This window comes from Mesoplodon densirostris, chromosome 14 (assembly GCF_025265405.1).
Source record: "Mesoplodon densirostris isolate mMesDen1 chromosome 14, mMesDen1 primary haplotype, whole genome shotgun sequence".
Taxonomy (NCBI): domain Eukaryota; kingdom Metazoa; phylum Chordata; class Mammalia; order Artiodactyla; family Ziphiidae; genus Mesoplodon; species Mesoplodon densirostris.
The window spans coordinates 39187614-39210056 of NC_082674.1; the positions used below are offsets into that span (position 1 = coordinate 39187614).

The 22443-nt window shown below is 41.3% G+C and overlaps 1 protein-coding gene across 1 annotated transcript; it reads left to right on the plus strand.

Moving 5' to 3' along the window:
• The first annotated feature begins 10829 nt into the window (after positions 1 to 10829).
• EPCAM (epithelial cell adhesion molecule) lies at positions 10830 to 21900 on the plus strand. Its single transcript, XM_060117479.1, has 9 exons — positions 10830 to 10905; positions 13129 to 13236; positions 13753 to 13993; positions 14898 to 14963; positions 15990 to 16053; positions 17118 to 17219; positions 18406 to 18606; positions 21034 to 21078; positions 21859 to 21900. Exons 1-9 carry the CDS (start codon positions 10830 to 10832, stop codon positions 21898 to 21900), a joined length of 945 nt encoding a protein of 314 aa, XP_059973462.1.
• The last annotated feature ends 543 nt before the right edge of the window (positions 21901 to 22443 follow it).

Consider the following 22443-nt stretch of genomic DNA (forward strand, 5'->3'; position numbering starts at 1 on the left):
TCAACCCCTGCGCCACCAGGGAAGCCCACAAGTTACAATTTAATGCCAAGCCAGCCCTGTGCTTCAGGGCGGTGATTTGACAGGTACCGAAAAACCATGCTACCTCAAACAGCTCCCTCAAAGACATGTTTCTATGCCTAAGATTCCTATCATCACTTGCCTCTTTTGGATAACAATTGTCTCCAGAAGGCCTGAATTAAAATGTAAATATCTAACCTTGGAGATGTCACTCACTAGCACATTGTCTTTAATAGTTTCCTAGCAGGGAGCTTGGGCCTAGGATTCTGTCCAGGGAAAGAGTCAGAGAACCTAGCATCCAACTTTGGGGTGCAGATTACATGGAGTACCCCCACCACGTCTGTGACAGAGGAGGGGTGGAGCATAGAGCAGGAGTCCACTGGGCTGGGCACCTGTGGCGTGGGGCCGGGAATGCCTAACTGGGCCAGAGTGCATCTCCCGAATGGAGCTATAGCATAGAGCCTTCGCAAACTAACACAGAGCTGCTGGGTATGAACCAAGTATTAGAGTGAATTCCCATCTGACCAAGAGGCACAAATGACTGGTCCAAGGGTACACTCAGAGCGTTGTCTGAGTGGTGACTAGAAGCTGGGTCAGTGCTCTTTGCAGGCTGTTCTACTTTCAGAAATAAGTGCTGATTCCATTGCAATTGCAAAGAGAACCAAAGCAGGAGAGCAGAGGAGAAACAATTTAGGAGGGAACCAGGGGGCTTTATTAACTCAAGCCCTCAAGAGTCATGGGGAGATGGGTCGATGTGGTGTGGCCCTTGACCCACAACCAATATAGCTTCTGAATTCTCAGCCATGTGTACATAAACATACATGCCCATGTGCAACATACCTATGCTCAAGTGCCTCCACATATATAATTCCAATCTTTTTTTTTTTTCTATAAGTTTCCTGCTAGGGTGGGGTAGGAGTCAGAAGTCAGCAGCCTCCCAAAGTGAATGGAAAGATCATGGCTAACAGACAGGGTCCTCTCTCCTCTACCAACCCCCAGCAGGAAGCAGACAGGGAGGGTTCCAATGGTTGTAAGGGCTTGGCTGCTTTATTATGTTCATTCTTATGGGCATTTTTACAAGAAATAAGCAAAGTACAAAATATTGTATAGCTTCTCAGTTAGAAAGAATGACATCCTATTTTAAAGAATGAAGGCCCCCTGTAAAGATGAACACCTAACTACAAGCTCCTTTGGGAATTAATCCAAAGTTATTAAGTGCCTGAGCTTATCTGATACACAAATGTTTATTTCTCTAAGTTTTGACAACCAAGACATAAGCTTTGGGGTTGATAGCACTGAAGCTACATGCCATGGGGAAAGAGTATAGGTTTTGGTGTCACAGACCTAGGGTCAAGCCTTAGCACCACCATTCACTAACGAGATTTTGGGCGTTACTTAAGTTTGTTTAACCAGTTCTCTCACTTGTAAAATAGAAATAAGTGAAACAGTCTCTGTGAAGATTAAATAAGATAATGTGAAGAACGCACCTTGTGAGTGCGTACCGAATGTTCATTTTCTCTTCTTTTCCTTTCTAAATGGTCAGCTGAATTAACAAACCACTAAGGAAGATTTCTGACCAGGAGCCAAACAAGGCTCTGCAAACTTTTGAGGGGAAGAAGAATCCAAAAAAGTAAGCTGAGAAAGAGAAAACAGCCTGTTTCATTAACATTGACAATGATCTAGAACTGGGTAGTAGACCCATCCAGATCCTATTAATTCTACACACTGGAGTTATCGGTGTGGGTATATGTCTGGCCACTGAAGCTGGAAACTCATCGACTGAGAACCCTAAGAATTCTGTCTTACTGACACAGAATCTCCACAGAAGCAGAATGGAGACCCACAGTTTGACTGTTGATTAAAACAGAATCATTTTAATCTCCCCTCCAACTGGTTCTGAATCATTTTAATCTCTCCTCCCCTCCCCTCCAATTGGTTCTGAAATATCATTAGGTAATTTTGGATCCCCTTAAGGCTTACTCATTGGCCAACTTTCGCATTTTTGCCCCCACCTTATGCCCCCAAATGAATTTACCTATGCTTTCAGATGGACCTATTTCTACGGGGTTAACTAGCTTGGATGGCATATAAGCCGAGCTACGGCTGTGTCCTTATCTATACTTGTGAAATTCCCCTGGTTAGCCATCTCCATTCAACACACCTGCAGCTTTCTCCTACAAAGCCTTTTGGACCTAAGGATAGAAGCAGAGCATGATGTCCTCCATGTTCACATGGCTTACTAACCCTTCATCAGTCTGAGATATTCTTTGAACTATTCGCAGCATTTAGACCCGCATGCTATTTTTTCTGGGCTGTCTTTTTGACCAAAGAGGAGATAGAAATTGGTCCCTAACAGTACTCCAACTGTGTAAGTGACTCAACTCACCACGCATTAGCTCCTAGCTGTATTCCAGCAAGTTCTGTCAGCAGCTGACCACAGGGGAAAATGCTAACTGTAGATTTGTTCTCTACAGGACTTTGTATCATCACCATCATCACACCACCCCTATTATAACCTGCTGCTTGTTCACCTAATAAATCTTCTGTGGAAATGATAATGTGGTCATTACTTTATCACAAGACTTCCCTACAAACTCCTGGAAGTACCCTTTTTTTTTTTTTTTTTTTTTTGCGGTACGCGGGCCTCACTGTTGTGGCCTCTCCCGTTGCGAAGCACAGGTTCCAGACACGCAGGCTCAGTGGCCATGGCTCACGGGCCCAGCCGCTCCGTGGCATGTGGGATCTTCCTGGACCGGGGCACGAACCCGTGTCCCCTGCATCGGCAGGTGGACTCTCAACCACTGAGCCACCAGGGAAGCCCTCCCCTTCTTGTTTTTTTACAAACAGGGAACCAACAAAGAGATGACATGCCCTCCCTCCCCCCTCCTCTATCCAAATTATTTATTTCCTCCTCTCACTTCCTTCTACCAGCTCAAGGCAATCATTCTGCCTCTTACTCGGTCCTCAGTGACTGCTGATCCTTAGCCCTAGGACAGGGCACAGCCCAGACTCCCTGGAACATTATCAAACCGAGTACATTCTGAGTCAGTACTATATACAGTGATGTGTGTTGTATGTGGTTTAGCTGGACTGTGACACTTGGTAATGCACTCATCCTGAGTAGGAGTACCAATGAAATGAAGTTTGTGACATTTAGTTCATTCTTATCACACACCTTGATTTTCTAGGGACATCTCAGGGGTCCCTATTGGGACATACAGATGATTCCAGAAAGGAAAGCAATCTAAGTGTGCTTTTTTTTTTTTTTTTTTTTTTGCGGTACGCAGGCCTCTCAATGTTGTGGCCTCTCCCGTTGTGGAGCACAGGCTCCGGACGCGCAGGCTCAGCGGCCATGGCTCACGGGCCCAGCTGCTCCGTGGCATGTGGGATCTTCCCAGACCGGGGCACGAACCCGTGTCCCCTGCATCGGCAGGCAGACTCTCAACCACTGCGCCACCAGGGAAGCCCTAAGTGTGCATTTTTATACTTTGTTGTTTCCTTATCATGCTTTGTAAACTGCCAATGCATTCATTCTCAACGAGCAACATGAGAACCCAGGGCTACCATCCTGTTGGGCCCTGTCTAGTTACCAGGAGAGGGAACTTCCTCACAATTGCGTATGTATACTTGGTTGCTTCAGAGATGTCATTAAACATAAACACTGAAAAAAGCTCTCAGGTTTCATCAAGGCTGTTGCCAACACCATAAATGACCCATCATAAAGATCCCACCCCTCTCTGATACTGATAAGGCAAAGGTTAAGGTCCATCTCTGTTTGTTACACTATTATTTCCTTTGGTCTAGGCCAGAATACAATTTCTGGAACCAACTGATTCCTCTCTCAGCTGTCTTTAAGAACACTGTATTCTTTTTACACTGTTGAATTAACTCATACACAAAGTAAATGCCCAATATTTGTTAATGATCATGACTCAATCATTCAGGTGGTTATGAGCTAAGACTGGTCACTCCATAGCCCCTGTGTTACCATACTCTCCCAAGAGACCACAGCCACCCCTCTCCATAAGATTGTCACCACCACTACACTCTGCGGGGGTGGGCAGTCATTCTGAAGCTCCTGGACCTTCCTGCTAACTATCCAAAATCCACACATCTCGGGCTGATTTCCCATCTCCCTCCAAAAGCCTGTCAGGTTAATCCTGTCATGCTTTATATCTCATTTGCCTCAGTCACTGCCAGGAAAACAAGCCCTCTAGGAGACCCAGCATCAACACCTGGACACTCATCCCAGAATCCCTAAGTTCATCGCCTAATCTGATCCAACCCTTCCCTGCCCCTCCCTGAACTCTTCCACTGTGCCCTTTGCAACTCCAGATCCGTCACCATCAAACATCCTGGTAACCTCCTCTTCTTTGAACATTCCCTCCATCTCCTGGCAGTAAGTGAAACTGGTGGTCCCTGATTATCCCATTTCCCGAGCAGCCCTCTCAGGTGGGAGGTATTCATATCCCAGGCACCTAAGGGCCAGGGGGTATAGTAGGTGTGCTGCTTGCCTTTTCCAAATTATTTCTTTCCTCTCCTCCTTCTAAACATCCAGCTCCTTTGAAGTCCCTCCTATCACCTCCTGTCCTTCCAGATCACTTACTCAAGAACTCCCGTTGTCACAGCTCTTCAACCTTGTCTGGCAGCTGCTTTTCTCTCCTCTCGTCTTCACTTCCAAACCCTGCATAGGTGCCTTGGCCCAGCATTTTCATCCCACTTCTGCAAACATCTTCCCTAACAATTTTGTCCTTCTCTCTTCTGTCATATTGGCCTGAAATATCCCATTCTCTTTGAACCCAACTTCCTAACTTCTCAGAGCCTGCACCCAAGCAGCTGGTCATTGCTGGAGGAAATCACACAAAGTAGTTGAGAGATTTCACTTTGAGTTGGTGATCATGAACCTCAAATGAACACTGCATACTGCCTGGCAAATACTATCAAGTTTTCTGGGAAAGTTCACTTTCCCACTCTAAAATGACTTTCTCCATTTTTCCTCAAAATCTCCCACATTGCAAAGTTTTAAGGAAAAATAGAATGTTTACATAACCTCAAAGTATCTCCCCCAGAATATCTATTAAAATTCTGATGGTTTTAGGGAACTCCCTGGTGGTCCTGTGGTTAGGACTAGGCACTTTCACTGCTGGTTTGGGTCCTGGTTTGAACCCTTGTCAGGGAACTAAGATCCCGAAAGCCATGTGGCATGGTCACCCCCAACCAAAAAAAAAAAAAAAAAAAAAAAGCAAACAAAAAAAACCTAACTCTGATGGTTATTTTAAATTAATTAATTAAATTTAATTTATTAATTTATTTTTTGGCTGCGTTGGGTCTTCGTTGCTGCACGGGCTTTCTCTAGTTGCCTCGAGCGGGGCTACTCTTTGTTGCAGTGCACAGGCTTCTCATTGCAGTGGCTTCTCTTGTTGCAGAGCATGGGCTCTAGGCACGTGGGCTTCAGTAGTTGTGGCACACGGGCCAGTAGCTGTGGCTCACAGGCTCTAGAGCGCAGGCCCAGTAGTCGTGGTGCACAGACTTAGTTGATTCGTGGCATGTGGGATCTTCCCGGACCAGGGCTCGAACCCTTGTCCCCTGCATTGGCAGGCGGATTCTTAACCACTCTGCCACCAGGGAAGCCCTGATGGCTTTAACATCTGTCCACAGTTTCTTTTATACTTCATCATTCAGGAGGTGATACTTAACTTCCCTCCCCTTGAGTGTGGGCTGGATAGAGTGACTCAAATGAATAGAGTATGAAAATGGAAATGTAGCAACTTCACAGTGGGAAAACCTGGCAGACACCACCTTATACAAATGATCCAAGTAATAAATCATGTTGATATCTTGTACCCCCGATATGATTCAATGAGAAGTGTGTAACACCTCTGTGGCATTCTTCCCCCAAACACATAACCTCTGACTACTCATGAGAAAACCTCAGACAAACCCCAACTGAGGGACATTCCACAAAACTGTACTATACAAAATACTCTTCACAAGTGTCAAGGTCATGAGAGAAAAGGAAAGACTGAGAAGTTGTCACTGATTGGTAGACACTAAGGAGATATGATGCCTTAATGCAATATGAGACCTTAGATTGGATCCTGGAACAGTAAAAGATCATTAGTGGAAAAACTGGGAAATTCCCAATAAAGTCAACAGCTTAGTCAATAATATTGTACCAATGTTAACTTCTTATGGTTATGTGAGATGCTAACACTCGGGGATACTGGGGAAAGAACATACGGGAACTCTATACCATATTTTCATCTCTTTCATAAAATCTAAAATTATTTCAAAATAAAATTTAAAATAACACATATCTCCTCATCCTCATACCCTTTTTGCAGCTGGTGACCTCACCTCATACATCCTTGATAAAATAAAATGGTCAGAAGAGTTTCATTCTCCACCACCACATTAGCTAGTATATCTGCATCTGCCTCCATCCTTCTGTTACGGTAGGAAATCTGTCCCTGCTCTTCTCAAGGGCTCACCCCTCCACTCTGGGTCCCATCCTCTCTCCTCTCTCCCTTTCTCAATGTTGTCCCTCCTCTAGTTATTCCTCATCTCCCCTATTTGGTCAATCTCCCCTCTCTCCTGGATCATTTCTATCATCATAGAAACATGTTATATTATCCCTCGGATTAATAAGACCCTTCCCTGAGCCCTCATGTCTCTCAGGTTACTACCTTATTTCTCTCATTGCCTTGGCTACATAATTTCCAGGGCCCAGTACAAATTGAAAATATGGGTTCCTTATTAAAATATTAAGAATTTCAATATTGTTACAGTAGAGCATTATACCAAGTATGGGGCCCTTCTAAGCATGGGGTCCTATATGACTGTGCAGGTTGTACACCCATGAAGCTGGCCTTAAGTGCTAGACTAGGCAAACTAATTTATGGTGGAAAAATCAGAATTGGGATTGCATTTGGAAGGAGCAGGGATGATTTGAAAGAGAAAAATAGAACTTTCTGAAAGTGATGGTTATATTTATCTTGATAAGAGTCCATATCACAGGTGCATGAATTTGTCAAACTCATTTAATGTTACACTTACATTTTTTTTCTCCTTATTCTTTCACCACACCAAAAAACCCTCTAAGCAAACACTGATCTCTACATAATGATATACGTACTGAAGTAGTTAGAGAAAAATGTGTAATGAAGCCTGCAGTTGACTTGGAAATGCATCAAAATAATAAGACAGATGAGTAGATAAATGGATAGTTATGTGATGAAGCAAGTACAGTAAAACATTAATGGTATAATCTAAGGCTGGATCTCTTCTCTCAACAACTGACAGAAGTAGACACAAAATCAAAAGGAATTTTCAAGACCTGAAAAATACCATCAACCAACCTGAACACTCCACCTCATAAAAGTTATTCTTTTCGAGCGCACATGGAACATTCACCAAGACAGACCATATGCTGGGGATGAAAGACACCTTAAGAAAGTGGTTGCCTCTGAAGGAACAAGAATCAGGACAGGAAGGAAGCTCTTATTTTTTATTTTAAACTTTATAGTACTACTTGACTTTTATACTATGTACATGCATTTCTTTGATAAAAGTAAAACTTTACTGTATTATTTTAATTATAATAGATATCACTTAAAAAGCATGTACTTATTGATATTAATGTACTAAATAGTATACTAAGTGCTTATTATGTGGTGCTTTGTATTTTATAAAATAATCTCAGGGGTAGAAAGATATGAAAAGGGTTTTTTCACGGTAGGGGATAGGCATTTTGCTTTGGAGACAAAGTTTACTTTAATGACAAACATAATGACACTTGATAAAAAATTATACACACATATGTATATGTATTGAGGTGGACTCTGAATATACAGACTATTTTTATAAACCTAAACCATGATGAATAATATCTCCCACTCTGCAGGGAGTACATCCTATGAAACCAGGTTCTTTAGGATATGTGAGAAGTAATGAACAAGTAATATGAATACCAAACTGTTAACAAGGATTATCTAGGAGAGAGAGGGGTTTGCTGAATAGTGGTCAAAAAGAGCTTTCATTCTTCATTCTATATAATGTAATTTTGTTTTCTACTAATGTATTATTCATGAAATAACTAAAATTTTAAGAACTAGTGGCCCTTTATAGCAAATGTTTACACATTACACTCTCCTCTAGCCATCTGCAAGAATAACATTCATCCCATTTAAGGTTTCATTAAATTTTACATATTACACACATATACACACACACATACTCTAAAATCTATGTGAAGAAACTATACTATAGAATATTAAATAAGTAATTTTCTTAAATAGTACCCCTAATTGTTTCTTTTTAAGGAACATGATAACTAACTTTTCTCCTATACTATTTATATTTAACATGTTATCTTTTTGATTTAGAAGTATCTCTTAACATTCAAGAGAAAGTCACAACCAAAATCCCTAACCTAGCAATACTTTGCACTACCCATTATATCTTTTCTTAACTAGCTTCTCTCCTTTTCTATCCATTCTTTAGCTTTGATGTTGGTTTTTTAATTGGGTTCTTAACTGACAGACTGCAAGAGTTTGGTCAGAAAAGTTTAAATACAATTTTTAATATTGTCATATTTTTTCTTAGTCAAATATATATCAAACTGACTACTGTGAAAATTAAAAAGCAACACCTGTAAATTTTAAGAACAATTTAAAGAATATACTTAGTAGGAAATCTTACCAAGATTTTACGAAATGTTCTTAAATATGGCACTGGAACTAAAAAAGATTCACAAAGCATAAAATGAGAGCAATTTTGAGCAGTGACAAATTGAGAAGGTGTTAAAGAGCTATAAAAATAAATAATATCTTGGATGTATACTCAGATACTATGAGTCGGATTAGTGTGGTGTTTTGTCATTTATTTAATAATCATGTTTATTCAATTCACATTATTGAAATGAACCATTTAATAAACAGCCGTCAAGTTATAAAAAGATGAGGTTTTTCTTGATTAGGTAGGTAACAGATTTAGACCTGGCAATGGAACATTTTGCAAATAAAGCCACAATAACCGGTTTTATTCTTGGGAAAAGTGTGTGTAGTTTGGGGGCAGGCAGTGTGTAACTTTCTGAAAACATCCAAAATGCAGAAGATAACAAAAGTCGGGTTGATAGTTGTTCCTGACTTGATAGTACTATTCTTTCCATTTAAAGAAATTTTTGAACAGATCACAAAGTTCCAGAACTAGGTCTAGCTCAGATTTACAGATTTAAAATATTGATAGGATTTCCTTAATATGTCAATAATTAAATAGTTAAATAACTTATTTAACGTCCAACTAAAATTCACATTATACTGGTATTTACTGCAACAAAGTTATTATTTACATTAATCAACTAGCAATAGGCGGATACAACACACTTAAATTATTGCTCAGTAAAAACATAATCCATGGGCTTCCCTGGTGGCGCAGTGGTTGAGAGTCCGCCTGCCGATGCAGGGGACATGGGTTCGTGCCCCGGTTCGGGAAGATCCCACATGCCGCGCAGCGGCTGGGCCCATGAGCCATGGCCGCTGAGCCTGCGCGTCCAGAGCCTGTGCTCCGCAACGGGAGAGGCCACAGCAGTGAGAGGCCCGCATACCGCAAAAACAAACAAACAAACAAACAAAACATAATCCATGACTTGATATACATTTGTAAAAATTAATCAAATTCAGTTGAATCTTTAAATTGCCTATTCACTTTCCTCTTTTGAACTTTCTCCGATGATTTAAACTGAAAAAAAAAAAGACTTTTAAAAACAGGTCATAATATTACAGCTAACAAAAATACCATTAAAAACACTTAATACTTTTAATAATTATTAAAAGCTTCAAGTCACTACACCTAAGAGTGTAACAACAGCGTGTTGTAATTCGAATTCATTTGCACCGAAATAAATTATTGTCCTTCGTTTCTACTTCCTTCTATTTTCGAAGTACTCATCAACATTGTTCTCTAATATTAATCGACCCTGGTAATCTCAGTTTCCAGCATTTCGCTCTATGGGAACACCTTCAAGTGCTAAAAAGGCTTATAAGAAAAAGAAAAGAATTATTGAGAATTATAAAGATCACATGAGTTTGTCATCCCGAGAGCTAGGGAGATTCTCCTTTTTTTCTAGTTTCAAAGGAGTACAATTAAACGTACAGGTAAAGCTCGAAGGTCTTTTTTTTTATTGTGCTTGGGACGGTCTTCCGCTTCTCTTTGTATTCCATTTTACCTTCCGCCTTCATCCTCCCGGCCCCCTCACTCTTTCCTCCAGGTCCAATTTCTTCGACGTTTCAGAGTCGTGCTCCCTCCGGTAAAAAGGAAGTCTCAGTATTTTCAAACTTTCTCCGTGGCCACCCAGGGTCCCACCCTTCCCGCCCCCACCAGCCGCAGGAGCAAGCACCTGGCGAACCCGGCGCACACCTGGGGAGGGGGTGGTATCCCAACGGCCGCGTTCCGAGTGGGGGAGGGGAGGGGAGTCTGTTCCCTCCCCCCGCCTCCCGGCTGTGACTCATAGCCGAGAACTGGCCGTCAGAGGTGAGCTGCCGCGGGCAGGGGCCGGGGGCGGGGCCGCCAGGTCTGGAAGGTTTGCTCCGCCCCGCCGAGCGTCCAAAGCGCGCAGTCCGCCGGCCAGCTTGCACCGTGCTCCCGGACCCGGGAACCTCGCTGTCGTCCTCCCTCCGCGGACCCGCGCGTCCCAGGCCTCGCGCCGTCCCGCCGGCCAGCGGGCTCCCGGCGGCCTACTCTGTCCGCGCGCCCTCCCGCGAGCCCCCGGCCCGCCTCGAGCCCTTCGCGCCCTTGTCCTCGGCGCGCGCAGCATGGCGCCCCCCCACGTCCTTGCGTTCGGGCTCCTGCTCGCCGCGGCGACGGCGGCGGTGGCCGCGGCCCAGGAAGGTGAGGAGCGGAGTTGGGGGGGTTAGGAGGACCAAGGGGTGGCGGCCCTCGGCGCCCTAGACGTAACCTGCGGGGACGGGGCGGGCGGCCGCGCTTCTCCGCCCGGAGACTGACGGCGCGGGGCTGCCCAGGCTCTGTGCGGGTGGGAGGCAGCGGGAAGGCGCCCACTCGGGCGGGCCGGAGGGAGCAGCCTCGCTTGGCGCTCTGCGCGCCTCTCTCGGGAAGTGGACCGGGGCAGGGGTGGAGGGGCAGGCGGGGAGCAGAGTGGCTGCGGTCACGGCCGCCTCGACGCGCCCACCTCCTTCGGCCCCTGCGCACTTGGAGTTTTGGCGAAGCGGAAACCTGCCCGGGCCGGGATGGGACTCTGCGACTGCGACCTGCGGCCCCGCCCCTCCCCGGGCACCTGCGGTGGGCCCCGGATGTGGGTCTCGGGCGGGGACTGGCGGCTGCGGTGAGGCCTCCGGGGCCGCTACGCACCTGTGCGCGGGGAGGAGGGCCTTGACAACGAGAGGTGTGGATGTTTTCTCTTTAAGGATCATATAAATAATGCCAAGTTTATTGTAGGGAACCCAGATATATCGATAATCGTAAAGAGTAAAAAGTCATATTGGAACCACTTCAAGAAAATCCTGTAATTAATAATTGGGTATATTTTTCTTTTAGACATTGCTCTAAATATTACCCTGAACCTAAACACATGGTTTTATGTCTTGATTTTTTCCCCCTACATAATATCCAGAGTTTTCCGTTTCCTTTAGTCTTGAAAAGCATGATTTAAATGGTACAAAACAATCTATAGCCTGGAAGGTCGCACCGTTATCCTAATGTTGGACATGTAGTTTGATTCCAGTTTTTCTTACTCTGGAATAAACATCTGGGCTGCCATCTCTTGATTATTTGTAAGGTCGTGGCTAGCAGCGAAGTGTCAGTTAGCCAAAGTTTCGTGGAAAGGCTTTTGTAGTCTCACCAGCAGGGCTCAGCCTAATTCACTACACTTTCAAAATAATGCAGTTTAATCAACTCATGTTTTTTCAACTTCAATCTGAGACCAAATACTTAATTTTAAATTGCTTTGAAGTGATGATAGCTGCTGTAGGAGTATGTTCAGAAAGTCTGATTGGTCACTTTTAAATTTCACATTTAGGCATAAATATGTGCTCTGAGCAGGTATAGCGTAGTGCTGCATAAGATTTTAACTCCTTGAGGACCGGCACTATACTTTCTCTTTTTATGACCCCGATACTGAGTTTAGTGCTGGACAGATTATATAGGTGGTTCGTATTGATTTTAATTTAAACAGGGAAAAACTAAAGCCAACTTGAGATATGAAGGAGCAATATATAAATTCTTTGGTCTGTCGTAATTAGTTTTTGTTTTTAAAGATTGCACTCTCTTAGCTAGACGAAGAAATTAGATGTGCTTGCCATTTGAAGTTAAAATGAACTTTTGAGATAGTCGAAGATATAACTATTAAATTGACATCAATATCCAGAATGGGCTGCTTAATAGCACTTTCAAAATCAGGTTCTAGAATTTAATTTAGTTAGGAAATGCACATCCGGAGGTACCTCCAGATTCAATTGAAAGTATAATTTTTCTAAGATACGAAATTGTCCAAGGGTTGAATATGTTCCCATTAAGTCTCAAGAAACATTTCTTATTAAGAAAACGGGGTGGGAAGAGGGAGGTAATGTGAGTTATTCACTGATCATAGAATTGGTACTTTTTTAAATTTAATTTTTATTATATATTGGGATCTAGTTGATTTTACAGTGTGTTTCCGGTGTACAGCAAAATGGTTCAGATATACATATATCCATTCTTTTTCAGATTCTTTTCCCATATAGGTTACTGTAGAATATTGAGTGGAGTTCCCTGTGCTATACAGCAGGTCCGTGTTATCTATTTTATTTTACTTTTTTTTTTTTTTTTTTGCGGTATGCGGGCCTCTCACTGTTGTGGCCTCTCCTGTTGCGGAGCACAGGCTCCGGACACGCAGGCTCAGCGGCCATGGCTCACGGGCCTAGCTGCTCCGTGGCATGTGGGATCTTCCCGGACCGGGGCACGAACCCGTGTCCTCTGCATCGGCAGGCGGACTCTCAACCACTGTGCCACCAGGGAAGCCCTAACTTGGACATTATTGTCAGAACGTAATTTAGCTGGTCCACCATCAGAGTTGATAGTTGGATCCTCATTTTTAAAGTGGATTTTTTTCCCCTGCAGGATGTGTGTGTGAAAACTACAAACTAACCACAAACTGCTCTGTGAATGCGCATGGTCAGTGCCAGTGTACTTCAATCGGTACACAACATTCCGTCATTTGCACAAAACGTGAGTAGAATATTATCCTCATTACCTTTAAGTTTTTTTTTTGTTTTTGTTTTTTTTTTTTTTTGCTGTACGCGGGCCTCTCACTGTTGTGGCCTCTCCCGTTGCGGAGCACAGGCTCCGGACGCGCAGGCTCCGCGGCCATGGCTCATGGGCCCAGCCGCTCCGCGGCATGTGGGATCTTCCTGGACCGGGGCACGAACCCATGTCCCCTGCATCGGCAGGCGGACTCTCAACCACTGCGCCACCAGGGAAGCCCTACCTTTAAGTTTTATTTTGACTTATACTTCTTTAATTGATTTGTCTTGAGTCGGGAAGCGTTTAATTGGCTTAAATCTGAATCATGTTATTTTGTCAACATTATCTCATCTCTGAAGTTTCTTATGATTTAGAAAGTGAACCTGGGAACTTATAAGTCTACGGTAATCTTTGGCCCTGGAAGTTTGGAGTAAATTAAATTTTTTCCTTAAGCATACAACTGCAGTTATTTTTCACTTTGACATGATGCTTTCTTTTCAGTGGCTTCCAAATGTTTGGTGATGAAGGCAGAAATGACTGGCTCAAAGGATGGGAGAAGAGTGAAACCAGAGGGCGCTATCCAGAATAATGACGGGCTCTATGATCCCGAGTGTGACGACAAGGGGCTCTTTAAAGCCAAGCAGTGCAATGGCACCTCCACGTGCTGGTGTGTGAACACTGCTGGGGTCAGAAGAACTGATAAGGACAGTGAAATATCCTGCTCCGAGCCAGTGAGGACCTTGTGAGTCGGGCTGCCTATAAATTTCTTGTTTTCATGCTTTTCGGATTTGTTTAATTAAATTTAGTTTTGAACATGTAATATGATTTTGTGACTTAGAATTCAAAAGATAGAAGAGAGTGGACAGTGACAAGCCCCCATCCCATCTCAATCCCCCATTTACTCAGTTTACGCCATAACCTTCCAGAGATCTTCTGTGAATTTACTAGCAATGTAGTTTTTCTTATTTTTAAATTTTTTTCTTATGGTAGCATACTAAACATAATTTTCCTTAATATATTTTTACTTAACACTCTTCAGTATTTTAAAATACGATTAGTGTTAAATGTATATGAATGATTTAAGCTATGTATATATTTGCTCATTTATTGTGTCTTAGAGCGAGGTATGATTGTTTCAGGGATTATGTAATAGAAAGGAATGGAAACACACTGCAGCTAGATTAAGCCAAAAAGATTTTATTGGAAAGGACTAGAAAGACCAAGGCAGGCACTCTCTCCACTTCTGTCTTCGGAGAGCCTTGTGGCCACTTTTCTGTTTCTCTCAGTGCCTTTTTGTCTCTTCCCATGAAAGTGACCCAACATGACCAACTAAGTCTTAGCTGCCTATATATTACTTGTTTTCATGCTTTTTGGATTCATTTAATTAAATTTAGTTTTGAATATGTAATATGTGATCTTGAGTGTGGTGACCAGAGGCCAGAGGGTCCATGTTAGAAAGCCTGAGTTCTTTATGAATGATGTGTGTGAGGGCCGAGGAAGAAATGAAGGGCATATCTTTTGTATAGATCCTTTTTCTGTTAATTCTCCTGTAATTCCACTTGGGAATTTGGGTATTAGCGTATTAAGAAAATAATATAAAAGGCTGAGTTGTTATGGTCAATCAATACTGTCTTTTTACTTTATAGCTGGATCATCATTGAACTAAAACACAAGACAAGAGAAAAACCTTATGATGTTCAAAGTTTGCAGGCGTAAGTGCTATTAAATGCATTATGTTTGCACAGTTGGTGCTCAGAACTTCCCTCCTACACCATTAGATAAGCTAAAACAAGTCTCTGCGTTTTCATATTTCTGAAAAATAAAATACTGTAAATAATATTTTAAACTTTTTTTAAAAAATAGAAGTGCAAGAATTGTACAGATTCCTGTAGTACCCTTCGCTCAGATTTACCAGTAAACATTTTGCCACATTTTCTTTTTATATGTTTATGCATATGTGTGTGTACGTTCTATATCTATCTGAGCATGTATAAATATTATTTCCCCAGAACATTTGAGAGCAAGTTCTAGATGTCATGCACCTTGACCCCTAAATACTGTGGTGTATCTTTTCCTAGGAACAAAAGGCATTTTCTTACATAACCACTATACAGTTATCAAATTCAGGAAATTTAATGTTAAACCACATTGTGCCAGTTTTCCCGATGTCCTTTGTGGCAACTTTTTCCCCTCTGACCCAGGACCCAGTCTAAGATCATGCATTTAGTTGTTATGACTATTCAATCTCTTTAAATATGGAACACTGCTTTGGCCTTTCTTTGTCTTTGTTTTTCCAATAAAATTTAAATTTTTAATTAATATTTGAATTATAAACCATGACATTGATATTTTTGAAGAGTATGGGCAAATTGTTTTATAGAATGTCCCTCAATTTTGGATTTGTCTCATGTTTCCTCATAATTAAATACAGGTAATTCATTTTTGATAGGAAAGCTACTTAAAGTGATCTTGTGTCTGTCTCAGTACCTCACACTGGGAGGCGCACGACATCAGCTTGTCCCTTTACTAGTAATGTTAACTGTGGTCAGGATGGTGTCCACCAGGTTTCTCTACTATGGAGTTAACACTTTCCTTTTTGTAATTAATAAGTATAATCTGTGGGTAGATACTTGGATACTGTGTAAATATCCTGTTTCTAGTCAAACTAGAACTCAGCAGTTTTTGCATCAATTATTATGATGATAGTTGTAAAATGGCATAAAATTTTTTATTTACAGTGCACTCAAGGAGGTAATCACAAGTCGTTATCAACTGGATCCAAAATATATCACAAATATTCTGGTGAGATTTTTTTTTTTTTTTTTAGCAAGTGAGCTTTAACAGAAAATTGGTCGGATAGTTTGGTTTGGGTATGATTTTTGATAGTGGTTAAACTGCATTTGAATAACAGTTTAAGCCCTGGGCACTTAATCCTGCAAATCCCCTGTTATTGTTTTCCTTCCGTAGTCTTTGAAAACCTCAGTTTACCCTTAAAGAAAATGTAGTGTCTCTTACTATTCTAACACATGCCAGTCTTCACACCTTGGAAAACCTCTCTCTATGGTTGTTTTTGGCAATACTTAGGATGCTACGTAGTCCTGTTTTCTCTGGTTTCAGGAGCTAGTCTTTAACCAGTTAGCCCTTCCTTAACTCTTTCAGCTTTGGTTGAAAAATGCTTGAATAGTGTGATGGAACTCTTTCAAGGCAGAAAATTGCTGTCATTTTTTAAAAGACTTTTTGGTAGGGACAGACTTTTCCTTCCTAAAAACAGAACATGGTAAATGCCACTGCATTTTGGATTGCATTTCTTTGGCATTTTAGCATTAAAGTAGTTCTAACCAAATAAGGTACTTTAATATCTTGTTTAAAATCTTTTAAAAATTCTCTTTTGAAGAGAAAATTATAATTATCTTTGGTTGCATTGCTATTTTAATTCCTTTGGATAGATTTTTTTTTTTTTTTTTTTTTTTTTTTGCGGTATGCGGGCCTCTCACTGTTGTGGCCTCTCCTGTTGCGGAACACAGGCTCCGGACGCGCAGGCTCAGCGGCCATGGCTCACAGGCCCAGCCGCTCCGCGGCATGTGGGATCTTCCCGGACCGGGGCACGAACCCATGTCCCCTGCATCGGCAGGCGGACTCCCAACCACTGCGCCACCAGGGAAGCCCCCTTTGGATAGATTTTTAAAACCTCCCAAAGATTTTGAAATTATTAGTGATAAACCCAATTATCCACTAATGGCAAGAAACACTGACACCTGCAGATTACAGAAAATCAAACACTGAATATTCTGATTATTGAACAATGATATTTTCATACAGTTTTGGTTATAGTAATATTAATTTGTATTTTTCCATTTTTCCCCCAGTATGAGAATGATGTTATCGTTATTGACCTGGTACAAAATTCTTCTCAGAAAACTCAGAATGATGTGGACATAGCTGATGTGGCTTATTATTTTGAAAAAGATGTGAGTATAATCTTCCTCATTTTATTCTTGTGTTTAGAAATGTAATGTTGTCTATCATGCCTCAGTGGATTCAAGATCTTTCACCTGTTTCTCTACTTTTAGATCAACTGTATGAATAACTGTTCTCCAACTGGTTCTCATGCTGCAATTAATTTTGTCCTCCTTGTCGTTCACAGTCACCTTTCTTAAACCCCTTTCTTACTTGTTTGTATATTTATGCCTTTTTATCACATTGTTCTGCCTAGAATATCTTCTCTTCTATGATTCTTATTACCTCCTTGGCAGTTATTTAGTTTGTGAGTGTAGCCTTCCCCTACTATAATTTCCATTAACAAGAGACTATGTAAAAAATGCTGTGTAACTGGTGTGATTAAAATGTTTGTTTAAACTTTAATATACTGAAGTGAGCTATTTTCTTCTTTTTTTTTTTTTCCTGAGCCCATCTCCTGGAATTTCAGTTACGTGTATGTTAGACCACTTGATAGTAACCACAGGGCCACTGAGGCTTTGTTCTTTTTTTTAAGATTTTTTTGGCTGTGCTGTACAGCATGGGAGATCTTAGTTCCCTGACCAGGGATCGAACCCGTGCCCCCTGAAATGGAATCATGGAGTGTTAACCACTGGACCACCAGGGAAGTCCCTAAAGTGAGCTATTTTCTGATGAAATCTGGGATTCACTTCAAAATAACAAGGCCAAGGAATTCCCTGGCAGTCCAGTGGTTAGGACTCCGTGATTTCACTGCCAAGGGCTAGCATTCGATCCCTGGTCAGGGAACTAAGATCCCACAAGCCAAGCGATGCAGCAAAACAAAACAAAACAAAACCCCACAAAACAAACAAAACAAAAAACCAGGCTGGGAGAGGCTGGGGGTGTGGGGATAGAAGGAAGAGTAGGTAAAGTAAGGTTGGCCACGTGTTTATGTTATTGAGTCTGCATTAACAGGTACATGGGATCTCATTATTCTATTCTTTCTACTTTTGTATATGTTTGAAATTTTCCTGTCATTAAAGTGGTGGGGTTTTTTTGGTTTTTTCTTTCTTACGTTTCAATGGATGAGATTGTTATCACCAAAACCATAAAGATTCTTGGCAGCAGTTCTTTTGGTACGTAATTGGCACGTAATTCTATGTGGCCATGGTAGGTTTTCTTAACTATTTTAAAATGCTTTTCTCCTTCTCAATGTAGGTTAAAGATGAATCCTTGTTCCAGTCCAAAAGGATGGACCTGAGAGTAAATGGGGAACTACTGGATCTGGATCCTGGTCGAACTTCAATTTACTATGTTGATGAAAAACCACCTGAGTTTTCAATGCAGGGTCTACAAGCTGGTATTATTGCTGTCATTGTGGTTGTGGCAGTAGCAATTACTGCTGGAATTGTTGTGCTGGTGAGCATAGGACAAGTAAAATTTCATTTCAGGGTCTCTTCTTTGAAGAAAAGGTGATAATATGAAAAAGCCACAACCGTGTTCCAAAACAAGTTAATGAAACCAAGTCTTCATTTTTTTGTAATCCTTTATGCTGAATGAATCTATTGCATTTCCGGTCCCTTTTTATAAAATAGTCAACCATATGAAGCAAGAAAGGATACTGATCTGAGAAAAGCTTGTAGCTGAGCACCTCACAGGTTGGTTACCTTGCTATCAAATAGCAAACGTCCTTCAGTTGTCCTCACTGCACACAGGAGTGCAGTTCAACACTGTTGCCAGGATTAGTGCAAAATAATCTGAATTCCCAAACCATTCAGTAAGATGAAACTACAGAACACAAACTAATGTTAGCATAAAAAAGAATTAAAAGGGATAAATAGGAAGCAACAGTTCAAAATAAAAGATTTAGGGCCTCCCTGGTGGCGCAAGTGGTTGAGAGTCCGCCTGCCGATGCAGGGGATACGGGTTCGTGCCCCGGTCTGGGAGGATCCCATATGCCGCGGAGCGGCTTGGCCCGTGAGCCATGGCCGCTGAGCCTGCGCGTCCGGAGCCTGGGCGTCCGGAGCCTGTGCTCCGCAACGGGGGAGGCCACAACAGTGAGAGGCCCGCATACCGAAAAAAAAAAATAATAAATATAAATAAATAAATAAATAAATAAAAGATTTAATGTAAACTGAACTTAGCAGTGCTTCAGAAGAAGACTATCAGCTGAACAAGCAGCATTTGTTCTAGATATGTAAGGGTACTTCAGCATCAGGAAATTTTACCAACACAACAAATTCAGAAATAGATTTGATGGTATATGAGAAGTTATATTTTCAGTTCAGCAGCATTATCACACTTGGCTATCCATCTGGAAGAAAACAAAAGTTGGATTCCTGTTTCACCCCACCAGGGCTGGCCGTATTGCTCAACTGTGTGTGAATAGCACGTTTTGGAGCACAGCAGCATGAAAGGAGTTGGGCAGTACACCCATGTTCAAACACAAATTCTAGATGGGTTATAGTTCAAAATGTTAAAGAATAAGATAAGTCTCAAAATTAATTTAGGAGATGTTGTACAACCTTGTGGTAAAAGAAACCAAGTAAGGTGGGAAATCTGGAATCCATGAAGGAAGAAGTATATATTTGACTTCATTGAAATTAAATATTTTATATGGCAGAGATACTGTAAAGTGAAAAAAATGTCAATGATAGGCTGGGGGAAAATATTCACGATGCATAAAACAAGATTATTATGCATACTATATAAAGGGTTCTTAGAAAATGATGAGGAAACTAAAGAAAGAGTGGTAATAGGTGTGAATAGATAATTTACAGAAAAGGAATTCCACATGGCAGATAAACACAAAGGTTCATCATAGAAATCTAATTGTCCTACAGAAATGAAAGCACAAGTGCATAAGGAAGCATGGTCAAAGTCATATATTCCAGCGTTGCTAGTAAGGGTGAATCTGGAAACAACCTGAGTGTACACTCAGAGGAGGATGGATGAGTAAACTGTGGGGTATCCATGCCATGGAGTAAAGTGGCTATTAAAAAGAAGGAGTTCAAAAAAAAAAAAAGGAGTTCAATCTATAGCTTTTGATCTGGAAGGATTCCTGTGATGTGGATACAGGCTGTGCAAAGAGGGAAATGATACTCTGCATGATCCCATTTTTTTTTGAGACCCCCTAAAACTTGTATGCATATGTTCATATATTTGTATTAGGATGGAAAAAGATGTGGAAGAATGCACACTAAGCTGTTAAATTTCACTAAAGATTATTCATTGTTTTCTCAGTGCATTTGAGAAACAATGTCTATGGATAGATTTTAAAATTAAATTTGTTCATTTCAGAATTGTGTTCATTAAAAGCATATGTGTCGGGCCTCCCTGGTGGCGCAAGTGGTTGAGAGTCCGCCTGCCGATGCAGGGGATGCGGGTTCGTGCCCCGGTCTGGGAGGATCCCATGTGCCGCGGAGCGGCTGGGCCCGTGAGCCATGGCCGCTGGGCCTGCGCGTCCGGAGCCTGTGCTCCGCAACGGGAGAGGCCACAACAGTGAGAGGCCCGCATACCGCAAAAAAAAAAAAAAAAAAAAAAAAGCATATGTGTCAATTTAGGGCTTCCCTGGTGGCGCAGTGGTTGAGAGTCCGCCTGCCGATACAGGGGAAACGGGTTCGTGCCCGGGTCTGGGAAGATCCCACATGCCGCAGAGCGGCTGGGCCCGTGAGCCATGGCCGCTGGGCCTGTGCGTCCGGAGCCTGTGCTCCGCAACGGGAGAGGCCACAACAGTGAGAGGTCCACATACTGCAAAAAAAAAAAAAAAAAAAGCATGTGTCAATTTAAACTAACTTTTTGTTTGGGTAGCAGTCCTCAAATAGTAATCATTTTTCTTCCATATAGGTTGTTTCCAGAAAGAAAAGAATGGCAAAATATGAGAAAGCTGAGGTAAGTGGATTATTTAATTAAAAGGCCCTTGTTTTAATCTCTTACTCCTAATAATCCCTATACCTTCCAGACACTGACAGGTCTCAATTACACTTGAGTCCCTTTATAGTATAGTCCTTAGGGTCTTAGGGAGAGTCTCACAATGCTAAATTTTCTTTCACGAGTTCCATAGCAGACCAGATTATATTGAATTCTGACCACTTATTGGCTGGGCAAGTTATTTAACTTCCCTTAAGCCTCCATGTTTCCTTTATCTGTAAGACAGGGATAATAGTACAGACCCATTGTAAGGATTTAATAAAGTAATCTGTGTAGAGTGTCGATCCCATGCTTGCCGCACAGCAAGATGTTTGCCATCCGCAGTAGTTGTCATCATCATGTCTCGGTTCTGCCTATAATTAGTTGTGCGATCTCAGACAAATCATTTAATTCTAAACTTCAGTTTCCTCACCCATAAAGTAAAAGATTCGTAATAGAAAATGAATTGGTTCTTCCTATATTTAAAAATGGTATACATTTAACAAAAATATTACCCATTCTTAAAGATTTAGCTTACCTGCTACTTCCCCCTGTCACTTTGGCCATCTTATCTCTAAAAAGCAATTTGGATCATGTACTTAATGTGTGCTTCCTTGTAATATACCTTTTTTAAAAAAAATTTAAATAAGTCATAAATGTGGAGAATTTTCTTGCTTTCCTTTTTGTTTTTTAAGCTATTTTCAGAATGAACAAAAGACTGGGTCCAAAATTATTTTAATTTTTTCTTTTTCCCTCTTTCAGATAAAGGAGATGGGTGAAATGCATAGGGAACTCAATGCATGACACTAATTTGAAGAGTAACTATAAGGGAAATTAGCAAACAGACTCAGATTACAAACGTATGAACGTGGGGCAAAGAGAAGATCTTTGAAGACCGCTATTGTGTTAGTTAACATCATATATTTGTAACAGTTAAACCTGTATTCAAAATATAAGCAGTTGAAATTGACTTTACTAATCTTAAAATTTGACCGCAAGTGTCATATATATGCAGATCTGATATAAAACCCAGAATTTGAACTGCATAGTTTGAATTATTTATGCCTAACATTGAAGGGTATACATTAAATATGCTTCCACAGTAGAGTCTGAGTGACTACTGTCTTGTCTGTTTGTGGTTAAATAGCTGCCTTTCTGTCTACTTTGAGTCGTGTACATATAAATGTTTTTTATGAACTATGAAATAAAACACTTAAAAAATGAGTTTCCTAACTTCATTTGAATCATATTGAATCAAATTTCATAGTATACAAACAATAGGTTAAGAAATGCTCTGAATGCTAGCTACAAATTAGAATTTGCATGAGTCCTTATAATCATGTATAT

Coding starts and splice junctions, on each gene's coding strand:
- EPCAM (XM_060117479.1), top strand. CDS start 10,830: ATGGCGCCCCCCCACGTCCTTGCGTTCGGGCTCCTGCTCGCCGCGGCG. Junction 10,906..13,128: donor GGTGGCCGCGGCCCAGGAAG/GTGAGGAGCGGA, acceptor TTTCCCCTGCAG/GATGTGTGTGTGAAAACTAC. Junction 17,220..18,405: donor CTTATTATTTTGAAAAAGAT/GTGAGTATAATC, acceptor TTCTCAATGTAG/GTTAAAGATGAATCCTTGTT.